We start from the raw sequence: 20,406 nt of genomic DNA on the forward strand, positions 1-20,406 counted from the left end.
ATTAATACAAAATGGATCAAAGGAGACATATTCAAATTCTCCTTAAAGAGGCAGAATGATGGCCAAGTCAAGATCAATGGTTCCCAGACTTCAGAATTTCAAAGACCAGCAAAATTAAAGTAAGAATAAATGTTCCCAAATTTTATTTTGCCAAGTGAAATCATTTTTTAAATGCTACTGTCAAATGAGAGACATTTTAACACTCAAAAGCATAGGAAGAACACTATCTTAGAATAGAAGTCTTTTGCATTGAATAAATTTAGCTTTATGAAAACATACGTTGTCTTAATTTTTCTTCATTTTCCCTCTGATCATGAAAAAAACGTCCCCATAGACCTGCAGCTAACTCTGTCCCTGCATTAACATTTTTAAAGAAAGAATGTGTCTGTAAGAGGGAGAATTGGTCAGCTACACAGGCTGAGAAAAAAAGAAGTCACAGAGGAAAACTCGGGCAGCATCCTTTCCAAGCACTGTCCAGAGAGAAAGCCACAGCCAAATACCCATTTGATTTCTCGAGGGCCGTATGTTCTGAGTCCACACTCATCAAGCCACTCTTTGATCAGGATTTGGTTTCCTGTGTGGGTCCTTCTCTAGCAGGAGGGGGCTGGTTCTCAACCAAAGGTCCATGGACACCTAGGCAGTTCATAGGTAGGCTTCAGAGAATCTATAAACTGTACAAAACTGTACATCAAATTTGTATGGGTACTGTGGCAGATGGAAGGGAACATCCTTGGCTGTATAATCGGTTTCCCAAATGGGTTCCTGGCCAAAAAAAGGTAGAGTCAGTGAGTCCCCACAAAGAGCAAAAAATTTCACCAATCATGCCAATGAGACTATCCATTTTATGTTAGTTATTGTTTCCATTGACAATAGTGTTACTCCGGATTTATACATCTCTCCTAAGTCTAGTTAATGTGAATTCATGTGCTGAGAAATGGGTGAGCTCTCAGTGTGCTTTGAAAAATCAATCAATCAATCAATCAGGTTTCTGAGGCCACTAGACTACCCTGCTACTCTTTGAGGCCTCTTGGGAAATAATCTTCCCCTGGGAACATCTCAATATCCCTAGTCACTTAAGAGTATTTTTCTTAATTTACATACTCTGTCTTCCAGAGGCAGGCCAGAGGAAACCAGTGAAGATAAAAACAGAGGTAGCAGACATAATCAACATTGACAGGCCTAACCCAAATATAACAGAATAATTTATGGCAATGTTTTTCACCTGGGGTGGGTGAATTGTTTAAAATAATTTTAAAGAGCTCCATAATAGATTCATCATATTATTTCCTCCCAACCCAGTTGAGGACCAATAGTCATGAAGACTCATCTACTTTCTAAGAAGCACATTAAAAAGATGATTATCTACATGTATATATATGGATATGGATCTAGGAGGTTCATTATAGTTATTAATTGAATAGATCTTTATTGAGCATTTGCTATAGCCCAGCCTCCTGTGCAACAGCACTGAGGATAAAGAGATAAAGACAAAGACCTAGGTTTCAAGGAATTAATTGCCTACTGGGAAAATATAGTAAACAAATAATTAAAATAAACTGTGCTACCCCTATGTTCATAGCAGCACTATTCACAATGGCCAAGACATGGAAACAACCTAAATGTCCAGAGACAGAGGAATGGATGGAGAAGATGTGGTACATATATACAATGGAATATTACTCAGCCATTAAAAAAAAGAATGAAATAATGCCATTTGCAGCCACATGGATGCAACTAGAGCTTATCATACTAAGTGAAGTAAGTCAGAAAGAGAAAGACAAATACCATATGATATCACTTACATGTGGAATCTAAAATATGACACAAACGAACCTATCTACAAAACAGAAACAGACCGACAGACGCAGAGAACAGACTTGTGGTTGCCGAGGGGGCTGGGGAGGGAAGAGAGACAGATTGAGAGTTTGGGGTCAGCAGATGCAACTATCACATTTAGAATGGAGAAACAACAAGGTTCTTCTGTAGAGCACAGGGAACTATATCTAATCTCCTGGGATAAACCATAATGGAAAAGAATATTTTAAAAAATACAGAAATTTTTAAGGTAAACAAGAATGTATATATGTGTAAAATTGAGTCACTTTGCTGAGATTGGCACACCATTGTATATCAACTACACTTCAAAGAAAACAGTAAAAAAGAAATAAAATTTAAAAAAAAATAAACTGTGCTATAATATAGCACCACAAGAAATTATAGGAATACAGAGGAGGTGCCTCTAGCTCAGATGTGAAGAGTTTGGGAGAAGCTGGGGGAGGGCGGGGGTGGTGCAGCGTGGGGAACAGGAAAACCCGCCAAGCAGCACAGCTTACTGGCGTCACGGCCTTCACTTGGCCAGTGGTGACCGGAGTTGCCACGCCACTGTCTGTGATCACAAACTGGCCCGGGGGGAGCGTCATCATCTGAATCTCCGATGCTGAAAAACAGGAAGGAGCCATAGTTCAGTGGCCTCAGATTTTAACACAGGTTGTAGAAACAAATACCTAACCAGTGACCACATTCCCTACGGAGTCACTTTCCATGGATTTGCTTGCTCTGAAAGTCTTACGTTGATATGATTTCTTGGTACAGCGAAAGCACCTCTGATTAAGAATTGATCACGTGAGGCTAGTAGAGGGTTACCAAATGTTGGAAACAATCAATGCATCTCCTTCAAATGTGGCTTCTGAATATCCGGAAAGACAAATATTCAAAAATTTTAAAACCTTGAGATAAGTTACAAAGATTCACCTGTTGGCTCAATATTTTTATCTTTTACAGTCACATTTGATTACTGGCACAATGTATCCACTATTGCCTAGCAATCACAACTTAGTCTAACATGAATTTTACTTCACTACCATGTTATGAAAGCTAATTAAAAACAGAGTTCACCCTAGCACCCAGTTGACAGCCTCTAAATCACATCCTCTACTCAAAGGAACCAGGACTTTTTGGGGAAATGGCTGATTCCAAACCTGGGTCAGAAATGGACAAGGTGAGCATGGAATCTGGTGTCATACCAGCGTGTAAGACACTATAAAAGACTGCAGAGTCATGTGGGAAAGATACAGAAAGATGTTCCCACTAGCCAAAGATGGGATAATCTGAGCATCAACAAGGATAATGACTGTAATGGTTTGGATTTTTTATAATAAATTTATTTATTTATTTAATATTTGGCTGCATTGGGCCTTCGTTGCTGTGTGCGGGCTTTCACTAGTTGCTGCGAGCGGGGGCTACTCTTCGTTGCGCTGCACGGGCTTCTCGTTGCGGTGGCTTCTCTTGTGCTCTAGGCGCACGGGCTTCAGTAGTTGTGGCTCGCGGGCTCTAGAGCACAGGTTCAGTAGTTGTGGCGCACGGGCTTAGTTGCTCCGTGGCACGTGGGATCTTCCCAGACCAGGGCTCGAACCCCTGTCCCCTGCATTGGCAGGCGGATTCTTAACCACTCACCGCGCCACCAGGGAAGCCCCGACTACAGTGGTTTGAAACATATCCAATGGGTTGAAATTCACAAGTACCCAGCGATACTAAGACACACACATGCCCGGCATCGGTCACCTTGGATAATACTAGGAAACAACTCATTATTTTGAAAACTGGTAAATAAAGGAGATGAGCCAAGTATTTAAAGCGTCTATTCTGCCGTTCCTGTACAAGTTGTACCTCAGAGTAACCTGATGGTTAAGGTAAAATTGTTTTTGTTATGGAAGTTTTCTAGCAATAAGTGTATAAAGAATGACAGAATATGACAACTTTGCAATCCCTACTGAAATAGTGGAGCAAAGGAAAAAGACAGACAAGCATTATGTGCCTCCCAATGGAACTACACACCAACAGCTATGGAGTGTTTTTGGGGAAAAAAACTGAACTTGAATCTGATCAAGCCTCTAGGTTTAACTGCCCATCTATAGGAAGTAAAAGGGACAGAGGAAAGCATCTTAAATGACAATACAGGGATGTCAACAGCAAAATCCAGAATGTGGGGAACTCTGCAAACAAATGACCCAGTTTCTTCAACATGCTAATTGCAACTTAAAAGAGAGAAGGAGAACACGTGTATTAAAAGAAACTCAAAAGGTATAATCGATTGCAATGTATGGCCCTTATTTGGAACCCAATTTGAAAAACCAACTATTAAAAAGACATTTATGGGACTTCCCCGATGGCACAGTGGTTAAGACTCCGCACTCCCAATGCAGGGGGCCTGGGTTCAATCCCTGGCCAGGGAACTAGATCCCACATGCCGCAACTAAGAGTTCGCATGCCACAACTAAGGACCCACCTGCCGCAACTAAGGAGCCTGCCTGCCGCAACTAAGACCCAGCGTGACCAAATAAAAAATAAAATATTTTTTTAAAAAGACATTTATGAGACAATCACAGAAATATGAACACTGGATATTGGGTGGTATTAAAGAATTACTGTAATTTATTTTTAGGTGTGATAACAACACTTAGAGTTGTGGGGTTTTTAAAAAAATATTTATGGATGAAATGATGTGAATTATTATATAGTTGGAGGACTGGGAGAGGATGACAGCATGTACGTATCAGACGGACTCCTCTAGCAACTGGACCGCCAGGGAATTCCCTATTTTTGTATATTTTAAACTTTTTTCCTAATAAAAATTTTCAGATTGTTTCATCAAGTTAGAATGCTAGTTCTTACTATTATTACAGTGGCTGTCAGCATCATCTCCACGTTCCTCTCACAGGAATTAAACTGAGTAGAAATGTCTATCTATTTACCAGGATCCTACTGGGATTTATCATGAGGAAGAATCCTTCCTTGACGGAAACTAGACTCAGCTCTCACTGTGAGCACAAATATTTAGGAGAATAGATGGTAAAGATAACGAAATGGTAGCCTTTGAGCCTGGTCCCCACACCAAATCTACACAACACAGCCAAAGATCAATCACAGCAGAGACGGACCCAAAAAAAGAAATCAGTAGCAGGAGAGAGGTCAACACGGCCCTTATTCCTCCTAGCTCCTACTACTGAGCTCTAACTGTTACTGTTCCTCCCAGATCTTCAATGATAAGGGTCTCAAACTTTTCAGCTCACACCCAAGGCTGTTGTACCCACCAAGATTTTTTTACCTGTTTGACCTTTGGCAGCCAGGCTAAACTGCTTCTGGTAGCACTAACCTCGGGGTTTTGGAATCAGCTACTCACATATCTATCTCCACGAGATAATGGTCTCTTTGAGGCCAAGACCATCTTGTCAGGAGGGGCAACACAGCGGGCTGGTTTACAGTGTAAACTCTGGAGCCAGGCTGCCCGGGTTCCAGGCCTCCGTTAAGTAGCTGTGCTCCTTGGACGCGTTGCGCTGTGTCTGAATTGTCTTATCTGTAAAATGCAAGTAACGACTGTACTTTCCTAGGAGGTTGTTGTGAATACTGGATGTGATATAGATGCAGTTTAGAATCGTTCCTGGCACATGGTAAGAGCCTGATGAAAGTTAGCTAACATTATTATCGTGTGGTGTTACTTATAGGAATGTCAGTATTAATCTTTCATACACGCAGGGTCTAGCACAGTGATACTCAGTAAATATTGGTGGAAGAGGTGAATCATGACCTCACACCCTCAGTCCACCTACTCTATTACTTAAACCACCTGCCTACACTTCCTCCAGCAATATTCCTGAAGTCTTGGAAAAATGTCATTTCAGGGTGGCCCTGAATCAGACGCCGCCTTGAATTGTGCCATGAAACTCACTGAAGTACAAGTTCTACAGAGTGTAGAAAATGGCCAATGATCCTTTAAGCCAGAAAATGGATGACAAAGCTGATGAAATTCCTCCCCGTGGCCACAGGTTCTCCACCCACACCCAGGAGGGCCACCCTCACTTACAGTAGCCGCGGAAGGAATTCCAGGCATTGGGGAGGTACGTGTGCTGGACCGTGGTGCTCTGGGGCTGCTGCTGGAGGGCCTGGCCCTGCGAGGAGCTGCCTGCAACCTGGGAGGGGCTGAGCCCCTGCTGCGACGGCTGCGGGGAGGGGCTCAGCGGCTGCCCTGCCACCTCGAGAGAAAAGAGACCAGGATGCATTAAACTGTCAACTAGCCACTGAAGAAAGTACACCGTGATCGTGGGGACTGTGACACTGAAGGTAGCGCTGCCAAACCAGTAATATTTTACATAAGAACAGAATTCATGACAAGCAACCATAACTAGGAGTTCCTAATTAGTTTCCAAAGGGTTATCTACAAGGGTATCCAAAAACTTAATTTCCATATGCTTGTTATAAAAGTAAATGAATGGGGCTTCCCTGGTGGAGCAGTGGTTGAGAATCCGCCTGCCGATGCAGGAGACACGGGTTCATGCCCTGGTCCGGGAAGACCCCACATGCCGCGGAGCAACTAAGCCCGTGAGCCATGGCCGCTAGGCCTGCGCGTCTGGAGCCTGTGCTCCACAACGGGAGAGGCCACAACAGTGAGAGGCCCGCGTACCGCAAAAAAAAAAAGCCCAAATCATTAAAAAAAAAAAAAAAAAAAAAAGTAAATGAATGAAAGTATAATGATCTTCATTACATTAAAAAAAAAACCTGAGAAGCCCAATAACTTGCCGGTGTCCCAAAGCTAACCTGTAACACAAACTGAAGTAGAACCCAGAAGTCAGAATCCCCGTATTGATGTGCACTGGATACTCCCCCAGTTAGTGGAGATAAACACGGGGATACATCCCACCTACAGGATGAAGTCCCCCGCCCCACTATTTGCCATTCAGGCCCTCCACGCTCCGGCTCCGCTGCTGTCTCCAAACACCATCTCCTGTCACTAACCTACACAGTCTTTACAGATACACCACAGTTTCCCACCTCTGTGCCTTTACTCACAGTGAGAGATCATGTTCAGATCATAATGCCTCCGCAGCTACCATATCAAAATCATACCCCTCCTTCAAGACCTCATTCAAACACCACTTCTACAAAATCTTCCTCGATTCCCTGCTGAACACCGTCTTTCCCTCACCTGTACTCCACTAACCTAATGACACATCCACACGGTCCTCAGACCCAGGCAAGAGGGACCCCTGCGGGGATCTTGGCTGGCCCTTCTCCAGCTGTGCCCTTCTCACGTGAGGCCTCGTAGACCTTGGAAATGGCCCTGCACCCACTTCTGGGACCCACACAAGTCTCTTCCCTAGGCTTGGCCTCCTGCAGGGGTCCTGTCTCCTGCATGTGGCCCCTCTAATGGTATTCGGGCACCTGGGACCAAAGGGGTGGCCATGGATCACCATTTGCAGGGGTGTGGCTGGAGCTGAGACACATGGGATGGGGTGTGCATGTGGTACACAGGGCCCTGTTGAGTGCAGGAAGGAGCCTGAGTGAGGAGAAAGGGGAAGCAGGCTTGGGGACGGCTGTCCCTGGGCCACCTCATCCTGACAAGGAACTGAGTCTGTCCCGGCCCTCCAGCCTCGGGTTCCTTTGAGAAACTTAGAAGTGTGAAGCTAGTGGGCGTGGGAAACTCACGGCCCCTTGTGGACAGAGGCTGCCTGTCCTGGGCTGGGAGAAGTCACCAGAAACCTTACTGGGGGGGTGGGGAGGAGGGGCAATCCGATGTCAAGCCTCCCCCCATCCCCCAATAAATAGGAAGGCAGAGAAAGTGCATGTTTATCCTATGGGTTCCACAGCAATTGGAGCCAGCAAAAGAGAGAGAGACATCCTTTCTCCTCCATTCCTCCCACCCATACCAGGCCACTGCCAGCGCCAACCATGTGTTTGGCAGAAAAATGCATTTAATCTTGAATTGGCACTATCCATGTTATTTAGTATCCATTGTTACTTTATGTATATTTTTCAATTTTATCATTATGAAAGTACCTATGTCAAGCAGGGAAGACAGAACACGTTTATTTAATGATTTGTGAACTTGATTGAAACGTTTAACTACTCAGGATGATGGTATGCAGGCCTTCATTTGTGCTCTGGAACCTGGGAATGTCAGGGGTGGGTCTACAGGCATCCTTTATGGCTCAGATACCTTCATTTCATGCCCTATTTACTTATATATAGGTGTTATATCCCTGCTAGACTCTAAGCTCCTTGAGGGCAAGACCTAGAAAAGTTTCCTGCAAAGAGCAAGAATTTAATCAACATTTTCTGAATGCATGTAACTCTGCGATCTCAATGACAGTCTCTGTCACACAGACACAGTGATACTCCACAAAGTCAGTCTTCCAAAATTATAGAAACAACCTAGCAATTGCCGACTGTCACACAGCCATTTAGAACAGGAAGCAAAGGCCAATGCTGTCTCTAGGAGATCAGAGCCCAGGGCTCCATCTGGACAGGGGAAGCTAAGCGCTTAATGGAAGTGCATCCCTAACACCAACAGAAAAATTGGAGGCAGAGGATAAGGCTCTTTAAAGGCCCACAAAATAATGATACCATTTCCATAGTCAAGGAGACCAGGTCTGAAGGTCACATGTCTTCGCTCTCAGTACATCTTCAGGGTCCCTGAGGCCACGTGAACCTGAGGCTAGTCCTGGGAGCAGCGTACCTGGGAGGCGGGCGCGGCCGGGGCGGGGGGCTCCGTGACCTGGAGGTGGTGCACCTGGACGGCATGCTGCGTGTAGGTCTGAGGATCGTGGAGCTGGGCGACGTCCACTGTGGACTGCTGGGACTGGTGAGGGGAGGTGGCCTGCGGGAGGAGAAACCCAGACCCACGCTGATTAAGGTCAAAGGAAAGCCTTCCAGAGAAAAGGTGTAGCGGAAACAACATCCCAGCAGCAGAACAGGCAGGGCTTCAGAGCCGGGGCTCACTCCCGGAGGGCCCACGCCGGGGCCAAGCTGGCAAGCATCAGGGAAAAAAATAGTTTTAAAAATTATGCTTATTAACCATAAGACAGTAATGCGATTTCATTCTGGAAGAGGAGGAGATGAGGGAAGATAGCTCCTAATAAGAAACTGAATGAGAAGCTCTCAGGAATCAAAAATCTTTTTTCCCTTAAGTTTCAATTAATTTTAATGGCCTACCCTTTATCAGTTAAAAGAGATCAAAGGAGAAAATTTGCTTTCAGCTTGTCACACTTAACCACTAGAACAGTGGTTCCTAACCTTTTATGTATCACAGACAATTCTGAGAATCTGGTGAAAGTACAGACCCCTTTTCTAAAATAATGTACATATATATCATAATTTACAGACAACTTCAGGGATTCATAGATTCCTCCAAAGCCTAAAATTAAGAATCCTCCTATTAAAAAAAAAAAAAAAAAAAAAAGATAAAGAATAGTCAATGCCAGTGGCAACTTCCTCTTTCCTGCTTTCATATTAGTTTTAAATTTTCAGAGTCCAATTTATTTCAAAGCAAAATGTTTGTTTATGTGTGCCTTGAGTACATTTCCTTAGTATAATTAAATGAAACAATAGTTCTGGGAGGACTTTTTTCTTTTAGCTCCCGAATCAGTAAGAATGAGGTATTAATTACCTTGTAGAAGGAACAGTTATAACTTGCTACTAATAAGGTACTAACCGATATTCAAAATTCACAATTATTCCTTACAACGTCCCACTGAGAGACGTCATTCGATGCCTGGGTAGGGGCTGATCAAACGGGCTCCTCACCAAGTAGTCCACCTGGGTGCCCAGGGCAAGGGTTCAGAAGAGGCTCAGTGCTGGCCTGCAGTAGGGCAGGACAGTGGTATACACTGGAGCCGGAAATCTCTGGATACTGTTGACAGAAATCTCTTACACGGCTGAGTCCAGAGCCCTCGAGAGCCAGGGCTTTACAAATGCCTTAGACTCCAAGCTGACATGCATCGTATGTAGGGCCCAGTCCCAGCTCTGAGAATTAGGTGTTTTAGCTGACCCCAGCTGCTGTGTTGGCTGGTGGCAATATGGCATGCACGCAGGCAAAGAGAAATAAACGCAGGACAGTACCGGGGCCACCTGCACCACTTGCAGCTGTATGTGCTGAGGCTGCTGTAGACCAGACGTAGACTGCGAGACAGGAATGTACTGGATTCTCTGGTAGTCCCCTTGCGGCGTTCGGTAATCCGTCGTTAAGGTCTGGGACAGTTCCGTCATAGCCTGGGTTAGCAAGTCTGTTGTCTGCAAAAATCACAAAAAGGCACATCAGCTGATAACACTGCTTCCTGTAGCTATTTCAGTGCTCTGAAATCCTACAAAAAGTTGGTTTGTCTAACTGGTGGGATTCATGGGACCACAACTAAGCCCTGAGCTCAGACAGAAAAATACCCAGAGTGAAGAAGGTGTTGGAAGATTACCTGTACCTCTAGCTGTTGTCTGTGTCAGGCCCATGGAGTTACTCCGGAGGTTCTGACAATCTGGCAGTGAGCACTGAGAATTTCCTGCTACTCCTTTTGCGGAGAGCTTTGGAAAGCACCGACTGGGAGACCCAAGCGTTCAGCATCATGCCTGGTATAGAACCCTGAAGGGTGGTGGGCTACATCTGCAGCCAATTAAATACCAAGACAGATATGGCCTTGGCACTGAAGCCGTCACGGGCAGCGGAGGACAGGAGTCGCTCTTACCGGTCACACACTTACCACCACAGTCTCTCCGGTAGCACTGTCAGTAGTTAAAACAGCTGGAGCCGCACTGATCACGGCTGTCGTCAGAGGCGTGTGTATGGTGTTGGGGAGCTGGGCGTACTCTGGATGCTTCTTTCGAATGTGTTGTACCATCTTGGTCTGAAAAGTTATGGCAAAAACCAAGCAGAATTACTAGAATAGGTTATTTTCGATCTTTCTCAAATGCAAGCCCTCCACTGGTTCCTATGGTCCTTCATGTTATGTTTAAAAAAAAAAAAAAACAAACAGCAACACTGGCTCTGCCTGCCCTTCCTGAAGCGGGACAATGGTATGAAAGGGAAAAAAGAAGACGCTGGAAAGAAAGTAAAGACTCTTGTGACCCCCACGCTATCAAGCAAGGTCAGAGTACTTCACAGCATCCCCTGATCCCACCAACACCTGCAGCAATCAATGACAAGCCCCGCAGCAAAAATGACCCCCTTTTCAAGAACCATCATTTTTTTTTTTAAACATCTTTATTGGACTATAATTGCTTTACAATGGTGTGTTAGTTTCTGCTTTACAACAAAGTGAATCAGTTATACATATACATATGTTCCCATATCTCTTCCCTCTTGCGTCACCCTCTCTCCCACCCTCCCTACCCCAGCCCTCTAGGTGGTCACAAAGCACAGAGGGGATCTCCCTGTGCTATGCGGCTGCTTCCCACCAGCTATATAACTTACATTTGGTAGTGTGTATATGTCTCTGCCACTCTCTCACATCGTCACAGCTTTCCCTTCCCCCTCCCCATATCCTCAAGTCCATGCTCTAGTAGGTCTGTGTTTTATTCCCGTCCTACCACTAATCTCTTCATGACATTTTTTTCCCTTGGAGTCCATATATATGTGTTAGCATACGGTACTTGTTTTTCTCCCTCTGACTTACTTCACTCTGTATGACAGACTCCAGGTCCATCCACCTCATTATAAATAACTCAGTTTCATTTCAAGAACCATCATTTAAGTTCTTATGTAGCACTGCTGCAAGCCTGAGCTCATAAACCACGAGCAGAGAATATTCAAATTGGAGACCCACCTGGGGCCAAGGGGAAAGGAAACCATTCAAGTGCTCAGATGGCACTGATTCCCGGGGAGGCGCACCGTATTCTCTTCCCGTTCTGTGCTATGCTCCCTGTTGTCAGGGAGCAGCTCCTCCAGCACCCCCGTCAGTTCAGAAGACGCCATCACGGCATCTGGATAAGTACCGTCTGCCCTTAAGCAATGTTCCCTTAAACCACGACCTTGGCTCCCACGTGCTCCGAAGCCTCGCCCGTACCTTGCTGCTGTACTGTTTGGAGCAATGAGGGCAGCACACGGGCGGGGTAGCGATAGTGCCTGTGAGCTGCGTGTGGGTGCTCAGCATGGGGTCTGGTTCTCCAGGGCCAGCGGGACGAAGTTTCCGAATGCTTGGTGGGAGCTCAGCCCCAGGATGGTTCTTCAGGATATGGGCTTTTCGCTTGCTGGCACTTTTATAGACCTGCAAATTCAAAAGCTTTGCCATGAAAGCAGCATATACTTCCACTTTCTTGCTTAAGGCAATCTAACAATTTCATTACGAGGAAATGAGAAAAAGTATTCACGTAGTCCAAGATAAAATATGTTGACAGATATACTGAAGGATAATGAGGATATAACATAAATCAGAATGACGTAAGAACATCCCATAGATATGTGAGGCATCTGCCTTGAATTTATACATCGAAGATAGGAATAGTAAAAATACCTCTCTACCTTTACCCTAAAGTTTAAGAGGTGAATATACAGTCATAGAAACAATTTCTTTTAAGGCCAGTTCACCCTTTAGTCTTTCTGTGAAAGCTCTCATATGTGATGTACATAGTTGACTACTAGATGCCAAAGACTCTTCCAAAATGGCAAGTCTAATAGCAACTAGAACCTGTAGTGGTGAATCTGTGCTTAAAAAATGTTTCTTACTTTTAAGTTGACACTACTTATACACAGCTTATAACTGATACAGCTGAATTGTATAAGGAAACAATATTACCACGAAACAATAAATGTATATTCTATTCCTGTGTTTTTTGTAACTATGCAAAAATCAAGAATGGAATAGTACTGAGTATTCCACCACAAGACTTTTTCACATCCTACTCAATCTCCTAGAAATCCAAAATCTACCCGTATTTTGCAAGTCGGATGACAAACACGCTCATTTTAGAGCTTAGGAATTTAAAACGAATTCACATACTAAGCTCTTGGTAACAAGCCTCTTCTCACAGAGAGGAGGAACAAGAAAAACACAGTTGACTAATCCTTAAGAAAAAAATTGGGGCTTAAAATAAGGCTGCACTTCTGGCCCCTTCTTGTCTGAATGGAAGATAACTGAGAGATGGGGAACCATCTGTTAAGAGAAACTGTGAGATCCTAGTATATATTTATACATGCAGACAAACTGGCCCTGAGTGGGGCTCCCACAGAGGTACCCTCCCATGGACCGTCTCCTCTTACCTTATCGCAATACTGACAAAAGTAGTCACGGTTGGGCTTTATGATGGGTAGAGTTAACTCTGGCACCTCTTCTATCTTCATGTCTGGGTGCCTCTTTGATAAGTGATTTACCTAAAAGGAAATAAAGCAAATGAGAAGAAGAGGCCCCGTGACAAGCAGACGCTGAACAAATACCTCTGATACTGAGTGTGAGCAGGTGAAACTCTCTGAAGCAACACCCCAAACATAAGGCCTCCGGCCAGAGCCAGCACTGCCGGGACCCTCTGACACCGACGCTAACAGGAGTTAACAGTAAGTTAACAGGAGTTAACAGTTAACAGGAGTTAACAGTAATTCAGCAAATTACTGAAGGTGAATTGGGTTGCTGTGGATTCCACTCATAGCCTTTGACTGAAAGAGCTGCTGGTGGAAAAAAGGAAAATCACACTAGTAGGACTTTCTTTCGAGAATTCTCCTGATGCAAGCCTCTCTTTCATTATTTAGTGCCCTGGCCTTACCGAGGACGTTGAATGAGATACAGATATATTCTGCAAAAACTGTCATCAGGGCCAAATGAGTTGAGAGCAGAGACCCGGCTCTCCTGGTGCTTCAGCTAACCCGGTTCACGTATCCTGCCTTGGTGGAAAGTTCCCTTCTATTGCTGTGTCCTATCTGGAACAACTGGTGTGGGGGGGCTGCAAGGCAACAACCCCGCCAGAGAGGACGTTCGGGAACACAGAAGAGAGCAGGAAGAGGAAGCGCAGAGCAGAGCCGGAGAGGGGCAAAGCAAAGCAAAACGAGCAATGAAAAGTGATCAACAGACCTCTTCCAAGAGACACCAGAAATGAACCATGGCAAAGGCGGCAAGGGGTGACCAGCGGGGGAGAGAAGCCCCAAGCTGGGAACTGTTCGCCTCTGCTTTGTCCCCGGCCAGGGATGAAACCCAGTGACAGATTTAGTGCAGAACACTGTGCCAGAGCCCTCGCCTGAGCAGGGGCGGGCGGTCCGGAGCCTGGCACTGACCAGCATGCCTCGTCTCCGGAAGCCCATCATGCACAGGCGGCACTTGAACGTGAAGCTGTCGTAGTCTGTGGACGTGATGCGCGGCTTGAACGTCTTGGAGCGGCTGATGCGGTCGGCTTTCTTGGCCTCCCTCTCAGGGTTGTGCATCCTCTGCATGTGTTCCCGTAGCTTGTCTTTGCGCTGTTTAGAGAGAAGTTTTGAGAAGGCAGAGGGGTGGGGAGTGAGAGTAGAAGATTTTTAATTGAAGGGGTAAAAAAAAAAAAAACCAATACAAGTTAGCAGTAACGCAACCCACCGGGCTACATCCGAGGACACGGCAACCCTGGCTGGGAATTACTCTGTTCGCTAGCAAGGAAGTGCATTCCAACGAGCCTTGCTTGAAAATGACCATCCAGTTTGAAAACTACAGAATGATTTTTGAGAAGAAAGGTTTTGCATTTATGTAGAAGTGATCAAAGGGCATGTGGAATAAGTTTGGTGTTAAGAACTACGAGACAGGGACTTCCCTAGCAGTCCAGCGGTTAAGATCCCACACTTCCACTGCAGGGGGTGCGGGTTCCATCCCTGGTCGGGGGGACTAAGATCCCACATGCCTTGCAGTGCAGCCAGAAAGTTTAAAAAAAAAAAAAAAAAGAACTACAGACAAATTGATCATGAATGGTAGGTAGGTAATACTGGATTTACAAGCCATGTGTGTTCTCAATTACCACACGTTTTAACACACATAATGACATTCCTCTAAATCCCAAATGAATTTAAGTAAGTATCTCTCATCATATAAATTTAGCAGTTCAAGTAAGCTGTTACACTGCCTGCTATGGATGGGGCACAGGGTCTAGGTCACGGCTCTCAGTCTGATAATCTAATCTTCTAGTGATACATGTTGATGTGAGTCCACAGACAGAAAATGAAGCAGAGCCCATCCTGAATAAAAACAAATTCCAAAAATGCCAGCTCCCTTATCCAGTGAGGCTCTGCTCTTGGACATACGATTACACTGCTATTGGTCTTATAAAGATTTTGAACCTTTCTACCAGACCCGTTCTTTCCACATTTTGGTACGAGGATGTTTCTGTAACTACTTCATTTTTCAGCACATTTATTTAACGAACATTTCTTGACTGACCACCGTGTACCTGGATCCACGCTAAGTTCAGAGGTGCAATGCCAGGCATCCCCACCAACCTCCACATTCTACACAAACGCCTCCTTTTAAAATTAGCTCTCCCCTCCTGAATCCATTTCCGATTCTTTTCCAGTCTCTGTGACAGCATGACCTACTCATATTCTGCAGAGTGTCTCTCAGTGACATCTTTGCAGAATCATCTGGTTTCCCAACGAAGCATATTTTACCATTTTCACATTTATTTGTTTAACTCTCATCTCTGAGTCTCCCGTGGGTTTTTCCGTTGCTTTCTTCTAAATTCCAGGCACATTTCTGATACTTACCATTTTTTCTCTTAGTCCTGTAAGCCATTAACATTCCCCAAAATAGTCTAAGCCCTGTCAACATCCCCCAGATTTCCCACCTCTGTTGGATGGCAGTCCTCGTGCCCCAGGGCTCAGTTATCAGGCTCTTACACTTAATAAGTGCTCAGTAAAACACTTGGTGGGTAAATGCATTGTCCTGACTTAGGAGTTCCTCAATAGCAATTTCATTCTATTCATTACACACTTGGATTCTTGAAAAAGATGCATTAGCAAAATCTGTTTGGGGATTTGAATTAATTACTTTGGGAAATTAAGGTGAGTTTTCCCCTTACTCTTATCTTAACAACTAACTCAAGCGTGAGGCACAAAGTACATCTCAAGTCTGTTCTTTGAGCAGAGGCGATACACCCACGAGGTGAGCAGGCTTATCCGCAGCTTGTCAGTTTCAGAGGCCCGCGCACACCCAGGCTGCTTGCTGGTTCCTACCTTGAACTGCTTCCCACACGTAGAACACAGGAAGTCCTTACGGTCTGAGTGCCGGAGCATATGCAGCCGCAGCTTGTCGGGGCGGCAGAAGGCCTTGTCGCACTCCGTACACTGGTAGATCTTCTCCGAGTGGAAGCTTCGCACGTGCTTTTTCACCTGGCAGGGAGGGAGGACACAGAAAGTCAGGGGAAATGACCAAAGGCAGCCCAGCGACGCTAGAGGGAGCCAAACGCCGTGCCGTGGATCTTCAGCAGCCTGGCCTGGGAGCCACACAGGTGTGACTGATAAGGGGCCTCCGTAACACTATCCCCGTCACAGAGGCCAGAAAGCCTTACCAACCTCGACCTCCCACAGGACTTGAAGAGGAAGAAGAAAATGTTTGCTCAGTCCAAGCCCTGATCAGGTGGAACCCATTTTTCTTTCCTTTTTTTTTTTTTTTTTTTAAAGATTAAAAGCAAGGGGGCTTCCCCGGTGGCGCAGTGGTTGCAAGTCCGCCTGCCGATGCAGGGGACACGGGTTCGTGCCCCGGTCCGGGAGCATCCCGCGTGCCGCAGAGCGGCTGGGCCCGTGAGCCATGGCCTCTGAGCCTGCGCGTCCGGAGCCTGTGCTCCGCAACGGGAGAAGCCACAGCAGTGAGAGGCCCGCGTACAGCAAAAAAAAAAAAAAAAAAAAAAAAAAAAGATTAAAAGCAAGAGTTCCCTTGGATTTAAATGATGAATCTTGGTAAAAATTACCTATAAGAGGACAAAAAATAATTCCTTCTCACTTTTTCCTGCTTCCAACATGTACAGAAGCAACTTAGCCCCTTGTAGTAATTGGTCCTTTTACATCTTTCTATCAAATCAGATTCTGAAGAATTAAAGACATGAGACAGACGAGAGAAAACACATTACCCATATATGAGAACCGTACAACAACAGCATCATTTCCCCTTAATTGGGACTTATTCCCTATACTTTTAGTTAACTTAAACAAAGGAATATGGCCTCTGAACTCTCTTTGCCATAAATACCCAGCAAAGAAAAGCTATGGATGGGAGCTAAGTAGTGAGTCATATCAAACCACCCCTACAAGACATTTTCCTTCATTATTTTTGGAGTCTCTTTTGCCATTAAATTCCACCTTAAAGCAACTTCTCTAATTGTTTGTGTAAAGTGAGAAAATTACCAAGACTCCCAACACTAAATGAACTATGATTAAATCCTAGTCTCCTTTTGCTTTGGTAACTTAAAAAAAAAAAAGAGAGAGAGAGAGACACAATATTTTTACTAGATATTTAGACTTACTTGTTCATTCACTAGCATGTAACAATATTATCACTTGAAGTCCAAATGAAATCATGAATATTCTGGAATTTATCCTCACCCCATTTTGCTCCAGAATATAATACAGGGGAGGAGGTCAGTGCTTAATACAGAAGTATATTATAGCCAAAACATGGAAGCAACCTAAATGTCTATTGACAGAGGAATGGATAAAAGGAGGTGTGGTACATATATACAATAGAATATTACTCAGCCATTAAAAAGAATGAAGTAACACCATTTGCAGCAACATGGATGGATCTAGAGGCTGTCATACTGAGTGAAGTAAGTCAAACAGAGAAAAAGAAATCAATTATATGCAGAATCTTAACCAAAAAAAGATACAAATGAACTTATTTACAAAACAGAAACAGACTTAGAGAACGAACTTATGGTTACCAGGGGGAAGGGTGGGGGGGAGGGAAAGACTGGGAGTTTGGGATTGACATGTACACACTGCTATATTTTAAATGGATAACCTGGGCTTCCCTGGTGGCCCAGTGGTTAAGAATCCGCCTGCCAGTTCCGGGTACACAGGTTCGATCCCTGGTCCGGGAAGATCCCACATGCCACGGAGCAACTAACCGCGTGCGCCACAACTACTGAGCCTGTGCTCTAGAGCCCGAGAGCCACAACTACTGAGCCTGCGTGCCACAACTACTGAGCCCACGTGCCTAGGGCCTGTGCTCCGCAACAAGAGAAGCCACCACAATGAGAAGCCCACACACTGCAACGAAGAATAGCCCCCGCTTGCTGCAACTAGAGAAAGCCTGCGTGCAGCAACGAAGACCCAATGCAGCCAAAAATAAAATAAATTAATTAATAATAATAAATAAATAAAATAAAATGGATAACCAACAAGGACCTACTGTATAGCACAGGGAACTCTGCTCAATATTATGTAACAACCTAAATGGGAAAAGAATTTGAAGAAGAATAGATACCTGTATATACATAACTGAGTCACTTTGCTGTACACCTGAAACTAACACAACATTGTTAACCAACTATACTCCAATATATAATAAAAAGTTTTTAAAAAAACAGTATGTTATATACCAGCTTTCTCTTTGTTTCCTTCCAAAATGCATCACCTTAGTAGCACAAGACAGGAAACCAAAGTGATGGGGAGAAAATGTTTCCAGGCCAGGAAATGGGAGTATGTCTTCTACAAGCGCCATATGAGTAGTGGGTATTGGCAAGGATTAAGAAAGACTTTTTAAAGATTATAACCAGATCTGGGTGTTTATTACTTGTAATACAACTTAAATGTTTAAATGCCAATGTCTTATTTGGACAATTAAGGGTCATGGTAATCCTTTGCTTATCAAAGGTAGGTTGACTGAAGAAATATCATGCTCAACTAAGAAGATGCTGCAAAGAAGGAATGGAAATGCAGATGACAGGCTGTGTCAATCTTCCAAAACTCGAAGTTTCTTTTACCTAAAAGAGGAAGTGTTCGTTCAGGCATCGCGATAGCAGACACTCACCTGGATAAAATCTGGGAACCGTTTCTTACAAGTTGGGCAGGTGAAGTAGCCATCACTGATATGAATGGCCACGTGATCTTTCAACAAATCAAGGCGGTCAAAGGATTCTGGGCAAAAAATGCAAGAGTAAGTCTTCTGGTCCGAGTGGAGCTTCATGTGGCTCTCCAAGGACGCACTGCTGATGAAGCCCTTGTTACAGAGGTCACAGGTCAACGGGCAGCTCCCCTCCCGCCCATGGAAGCGCAAGTGTTGGTCCAGTTTGTCCTTTTCACGGAAGGCCTTCCCACACTGCAAACATTTAAAAGGCCGGAAGGACTTCCGAATAAACAGATGCTGAAGAGCTGCATTCTGAAAGACACACACATATGAGATAATTTAGTGAGTTAAGTGTGTAAGCAGCTCGCACATTTATAGGAAAAGAGGACAATCTCTGCAATCACAGACTTTCCACAGAAATTAAACTCTAGGACACACAGTTGAAAGCTTTTTCTGGTAAAGACATTAAAAATGAAGCCATCTCCAAAGAAGTTCATCTTGAAAAGACAAACTTTTGTGTGCTGTTTTATGTCTATGTGTGTGTTTTCTTTTGAAAGGAACTAAGTAACGTTCAAAAAATAGAGGACTTATATTGGGTTGGCCAAAAAGTTCATTCAGGTTTTCCCATAACATGTTACAGGAAAAACCCGAATAAACTTTTTGTCTAAGCCAATAGAGTAAAACAAACCCCAGAGTCAAGTAGAATAAAAATTGAAGATTTGGGGCTTCCCTGGTGGCGCAGTGGTTGAGAGTCCGCCTGCGGATGCGGGGGACGCGGGTTCGTGCCCCGGTCCGGGAAGACCCCACATGCCGCGGAGCGGCTGGGCCCGTGAGCCACGGCCGCTGAGCCTGCGCGTCCGGAGCCTGTGCTCCGCAACGGGAGAGGCCACAACGGCGAGAGGCCCGCAGGAAAAAAAAAAAAAAAAAAAATTGAAGATTTGGAAGAAATGACTTGGGTTGCGTGACACATGCACGATGAGGTTGGAGTGAGTCAGCCAAATGTTACCTGTTGAAGTCCTTGAGAAAAAGAACTTGAAGCTTGATTAAAATGCTCGGCAAAAATAAAGATAATGAAAAGAACTGATGGTTGTGCAACTCTGGGACTATTCTAAAAACCACTACAAAAAAAGTGAATTTTATGGTAAGTGAATTATATCTCAATTTATGAAAAAGAACTGAAAGAGAAGGAAGATACAGATTTATATGAACATGTGTGCAGCTGAGACAAGATATGTAAGCACACGTTCTAAATGGAATTATGTGCCTTAATCACTTCCTACTCAGGAAATGCAGAGGACAGCTTCTCAGTGTAGCGGGTTAGTTCCATTGGTTAGAATGCCTTGCTAATTGGGTTAAGCTTATTGCTTTGTTCCCTGTCTAGACCAGTCAATTTCTCTCTTTTTTGCTTTTCAGTCACAGATTGCACTTCTAATGCTGATTAGCCATCTTGTAAATTCATGCAATTGTTATAGGGAATCCCAGTGAGGGAAGATGGTTACTTAGTGCAAATTCATCACCACCACTGAGAAAACAACTCATGTTCTACTGAGAGCAAACCAACAGAATCATCTTTCACACAGAGAATACAGAATCAATATTTTAGTTCTACTATAATGAAGACTCATTCATAAGTTCCTCAAAA

At 44.4% G+C, this 20,406-nt stretch overlaps 1 protein-coding gene across 1 annotated transcript in view; it reads right to left on the reverse strand.

The window, feature by feature from the left end:
* PRDM10 (PR/SET domain 10) overlaps positions 1-20,406 on the reverse strand; it is an 89,181-nt gene that overhangs the window by 3,324 nt on the left and 65,451 nt on the right. Inside the window, exons 12-21 of the mRNA XM_067039327.1 lie at positions 18,729-19,076; positions 15,935-16,090; positions 14,018-14,197; positions 13,016-13,126; positions 11,823-12,023; positions 10,521-10,664; positions 9,892-10,062; positions 8,510-8,650; positions 5,861-6,029; positions 2,334-2,437 (exon numbers count right to left, since the gene is read on the reverse strand). Coding sequence (XP_066895428.1) covers positions 2,334-2,437; positions 5,861-6,029; positions 8,510-8,650; positions 9,892-10,062; positions 10,521-10,664; positions 11,823-12,023; positions 13,016-13,126; positions 14,018-14,197; positions 15,935-16,090; positions 18,729-19,076 — 1,725 coding nt within the window. The remainder of the gene's footprint in view (positions 1-2,333; positions 2,438-5,860; positions 6,030-8,509; positions 8,651-9,891; positions 10,063-10,520; positions 10,665-11,822; positions 12,024-13,015; positions 13,127-14,017; positions 14,198-15,934; positions 16,091-18,728; positions 19,077-20,406) is intronic.

The sequence above is a fragment of the Kogia breviceps genome, chromosome 7 (assembly GCF_026419965.1).
Source record: "Kogia breviceps isolate mKogBre1 chromosome 7, mKogBre1 haplotype 1, whole genome shotgun sequence".
In the NCBI taxonomy this organism is placed as follows: domain Eukaryota; kingdom Metazoa; phylum Chordata; class Mammalia; order Artiodactyla; family Physeteridae; genus Kogia; species Kogia breviceps.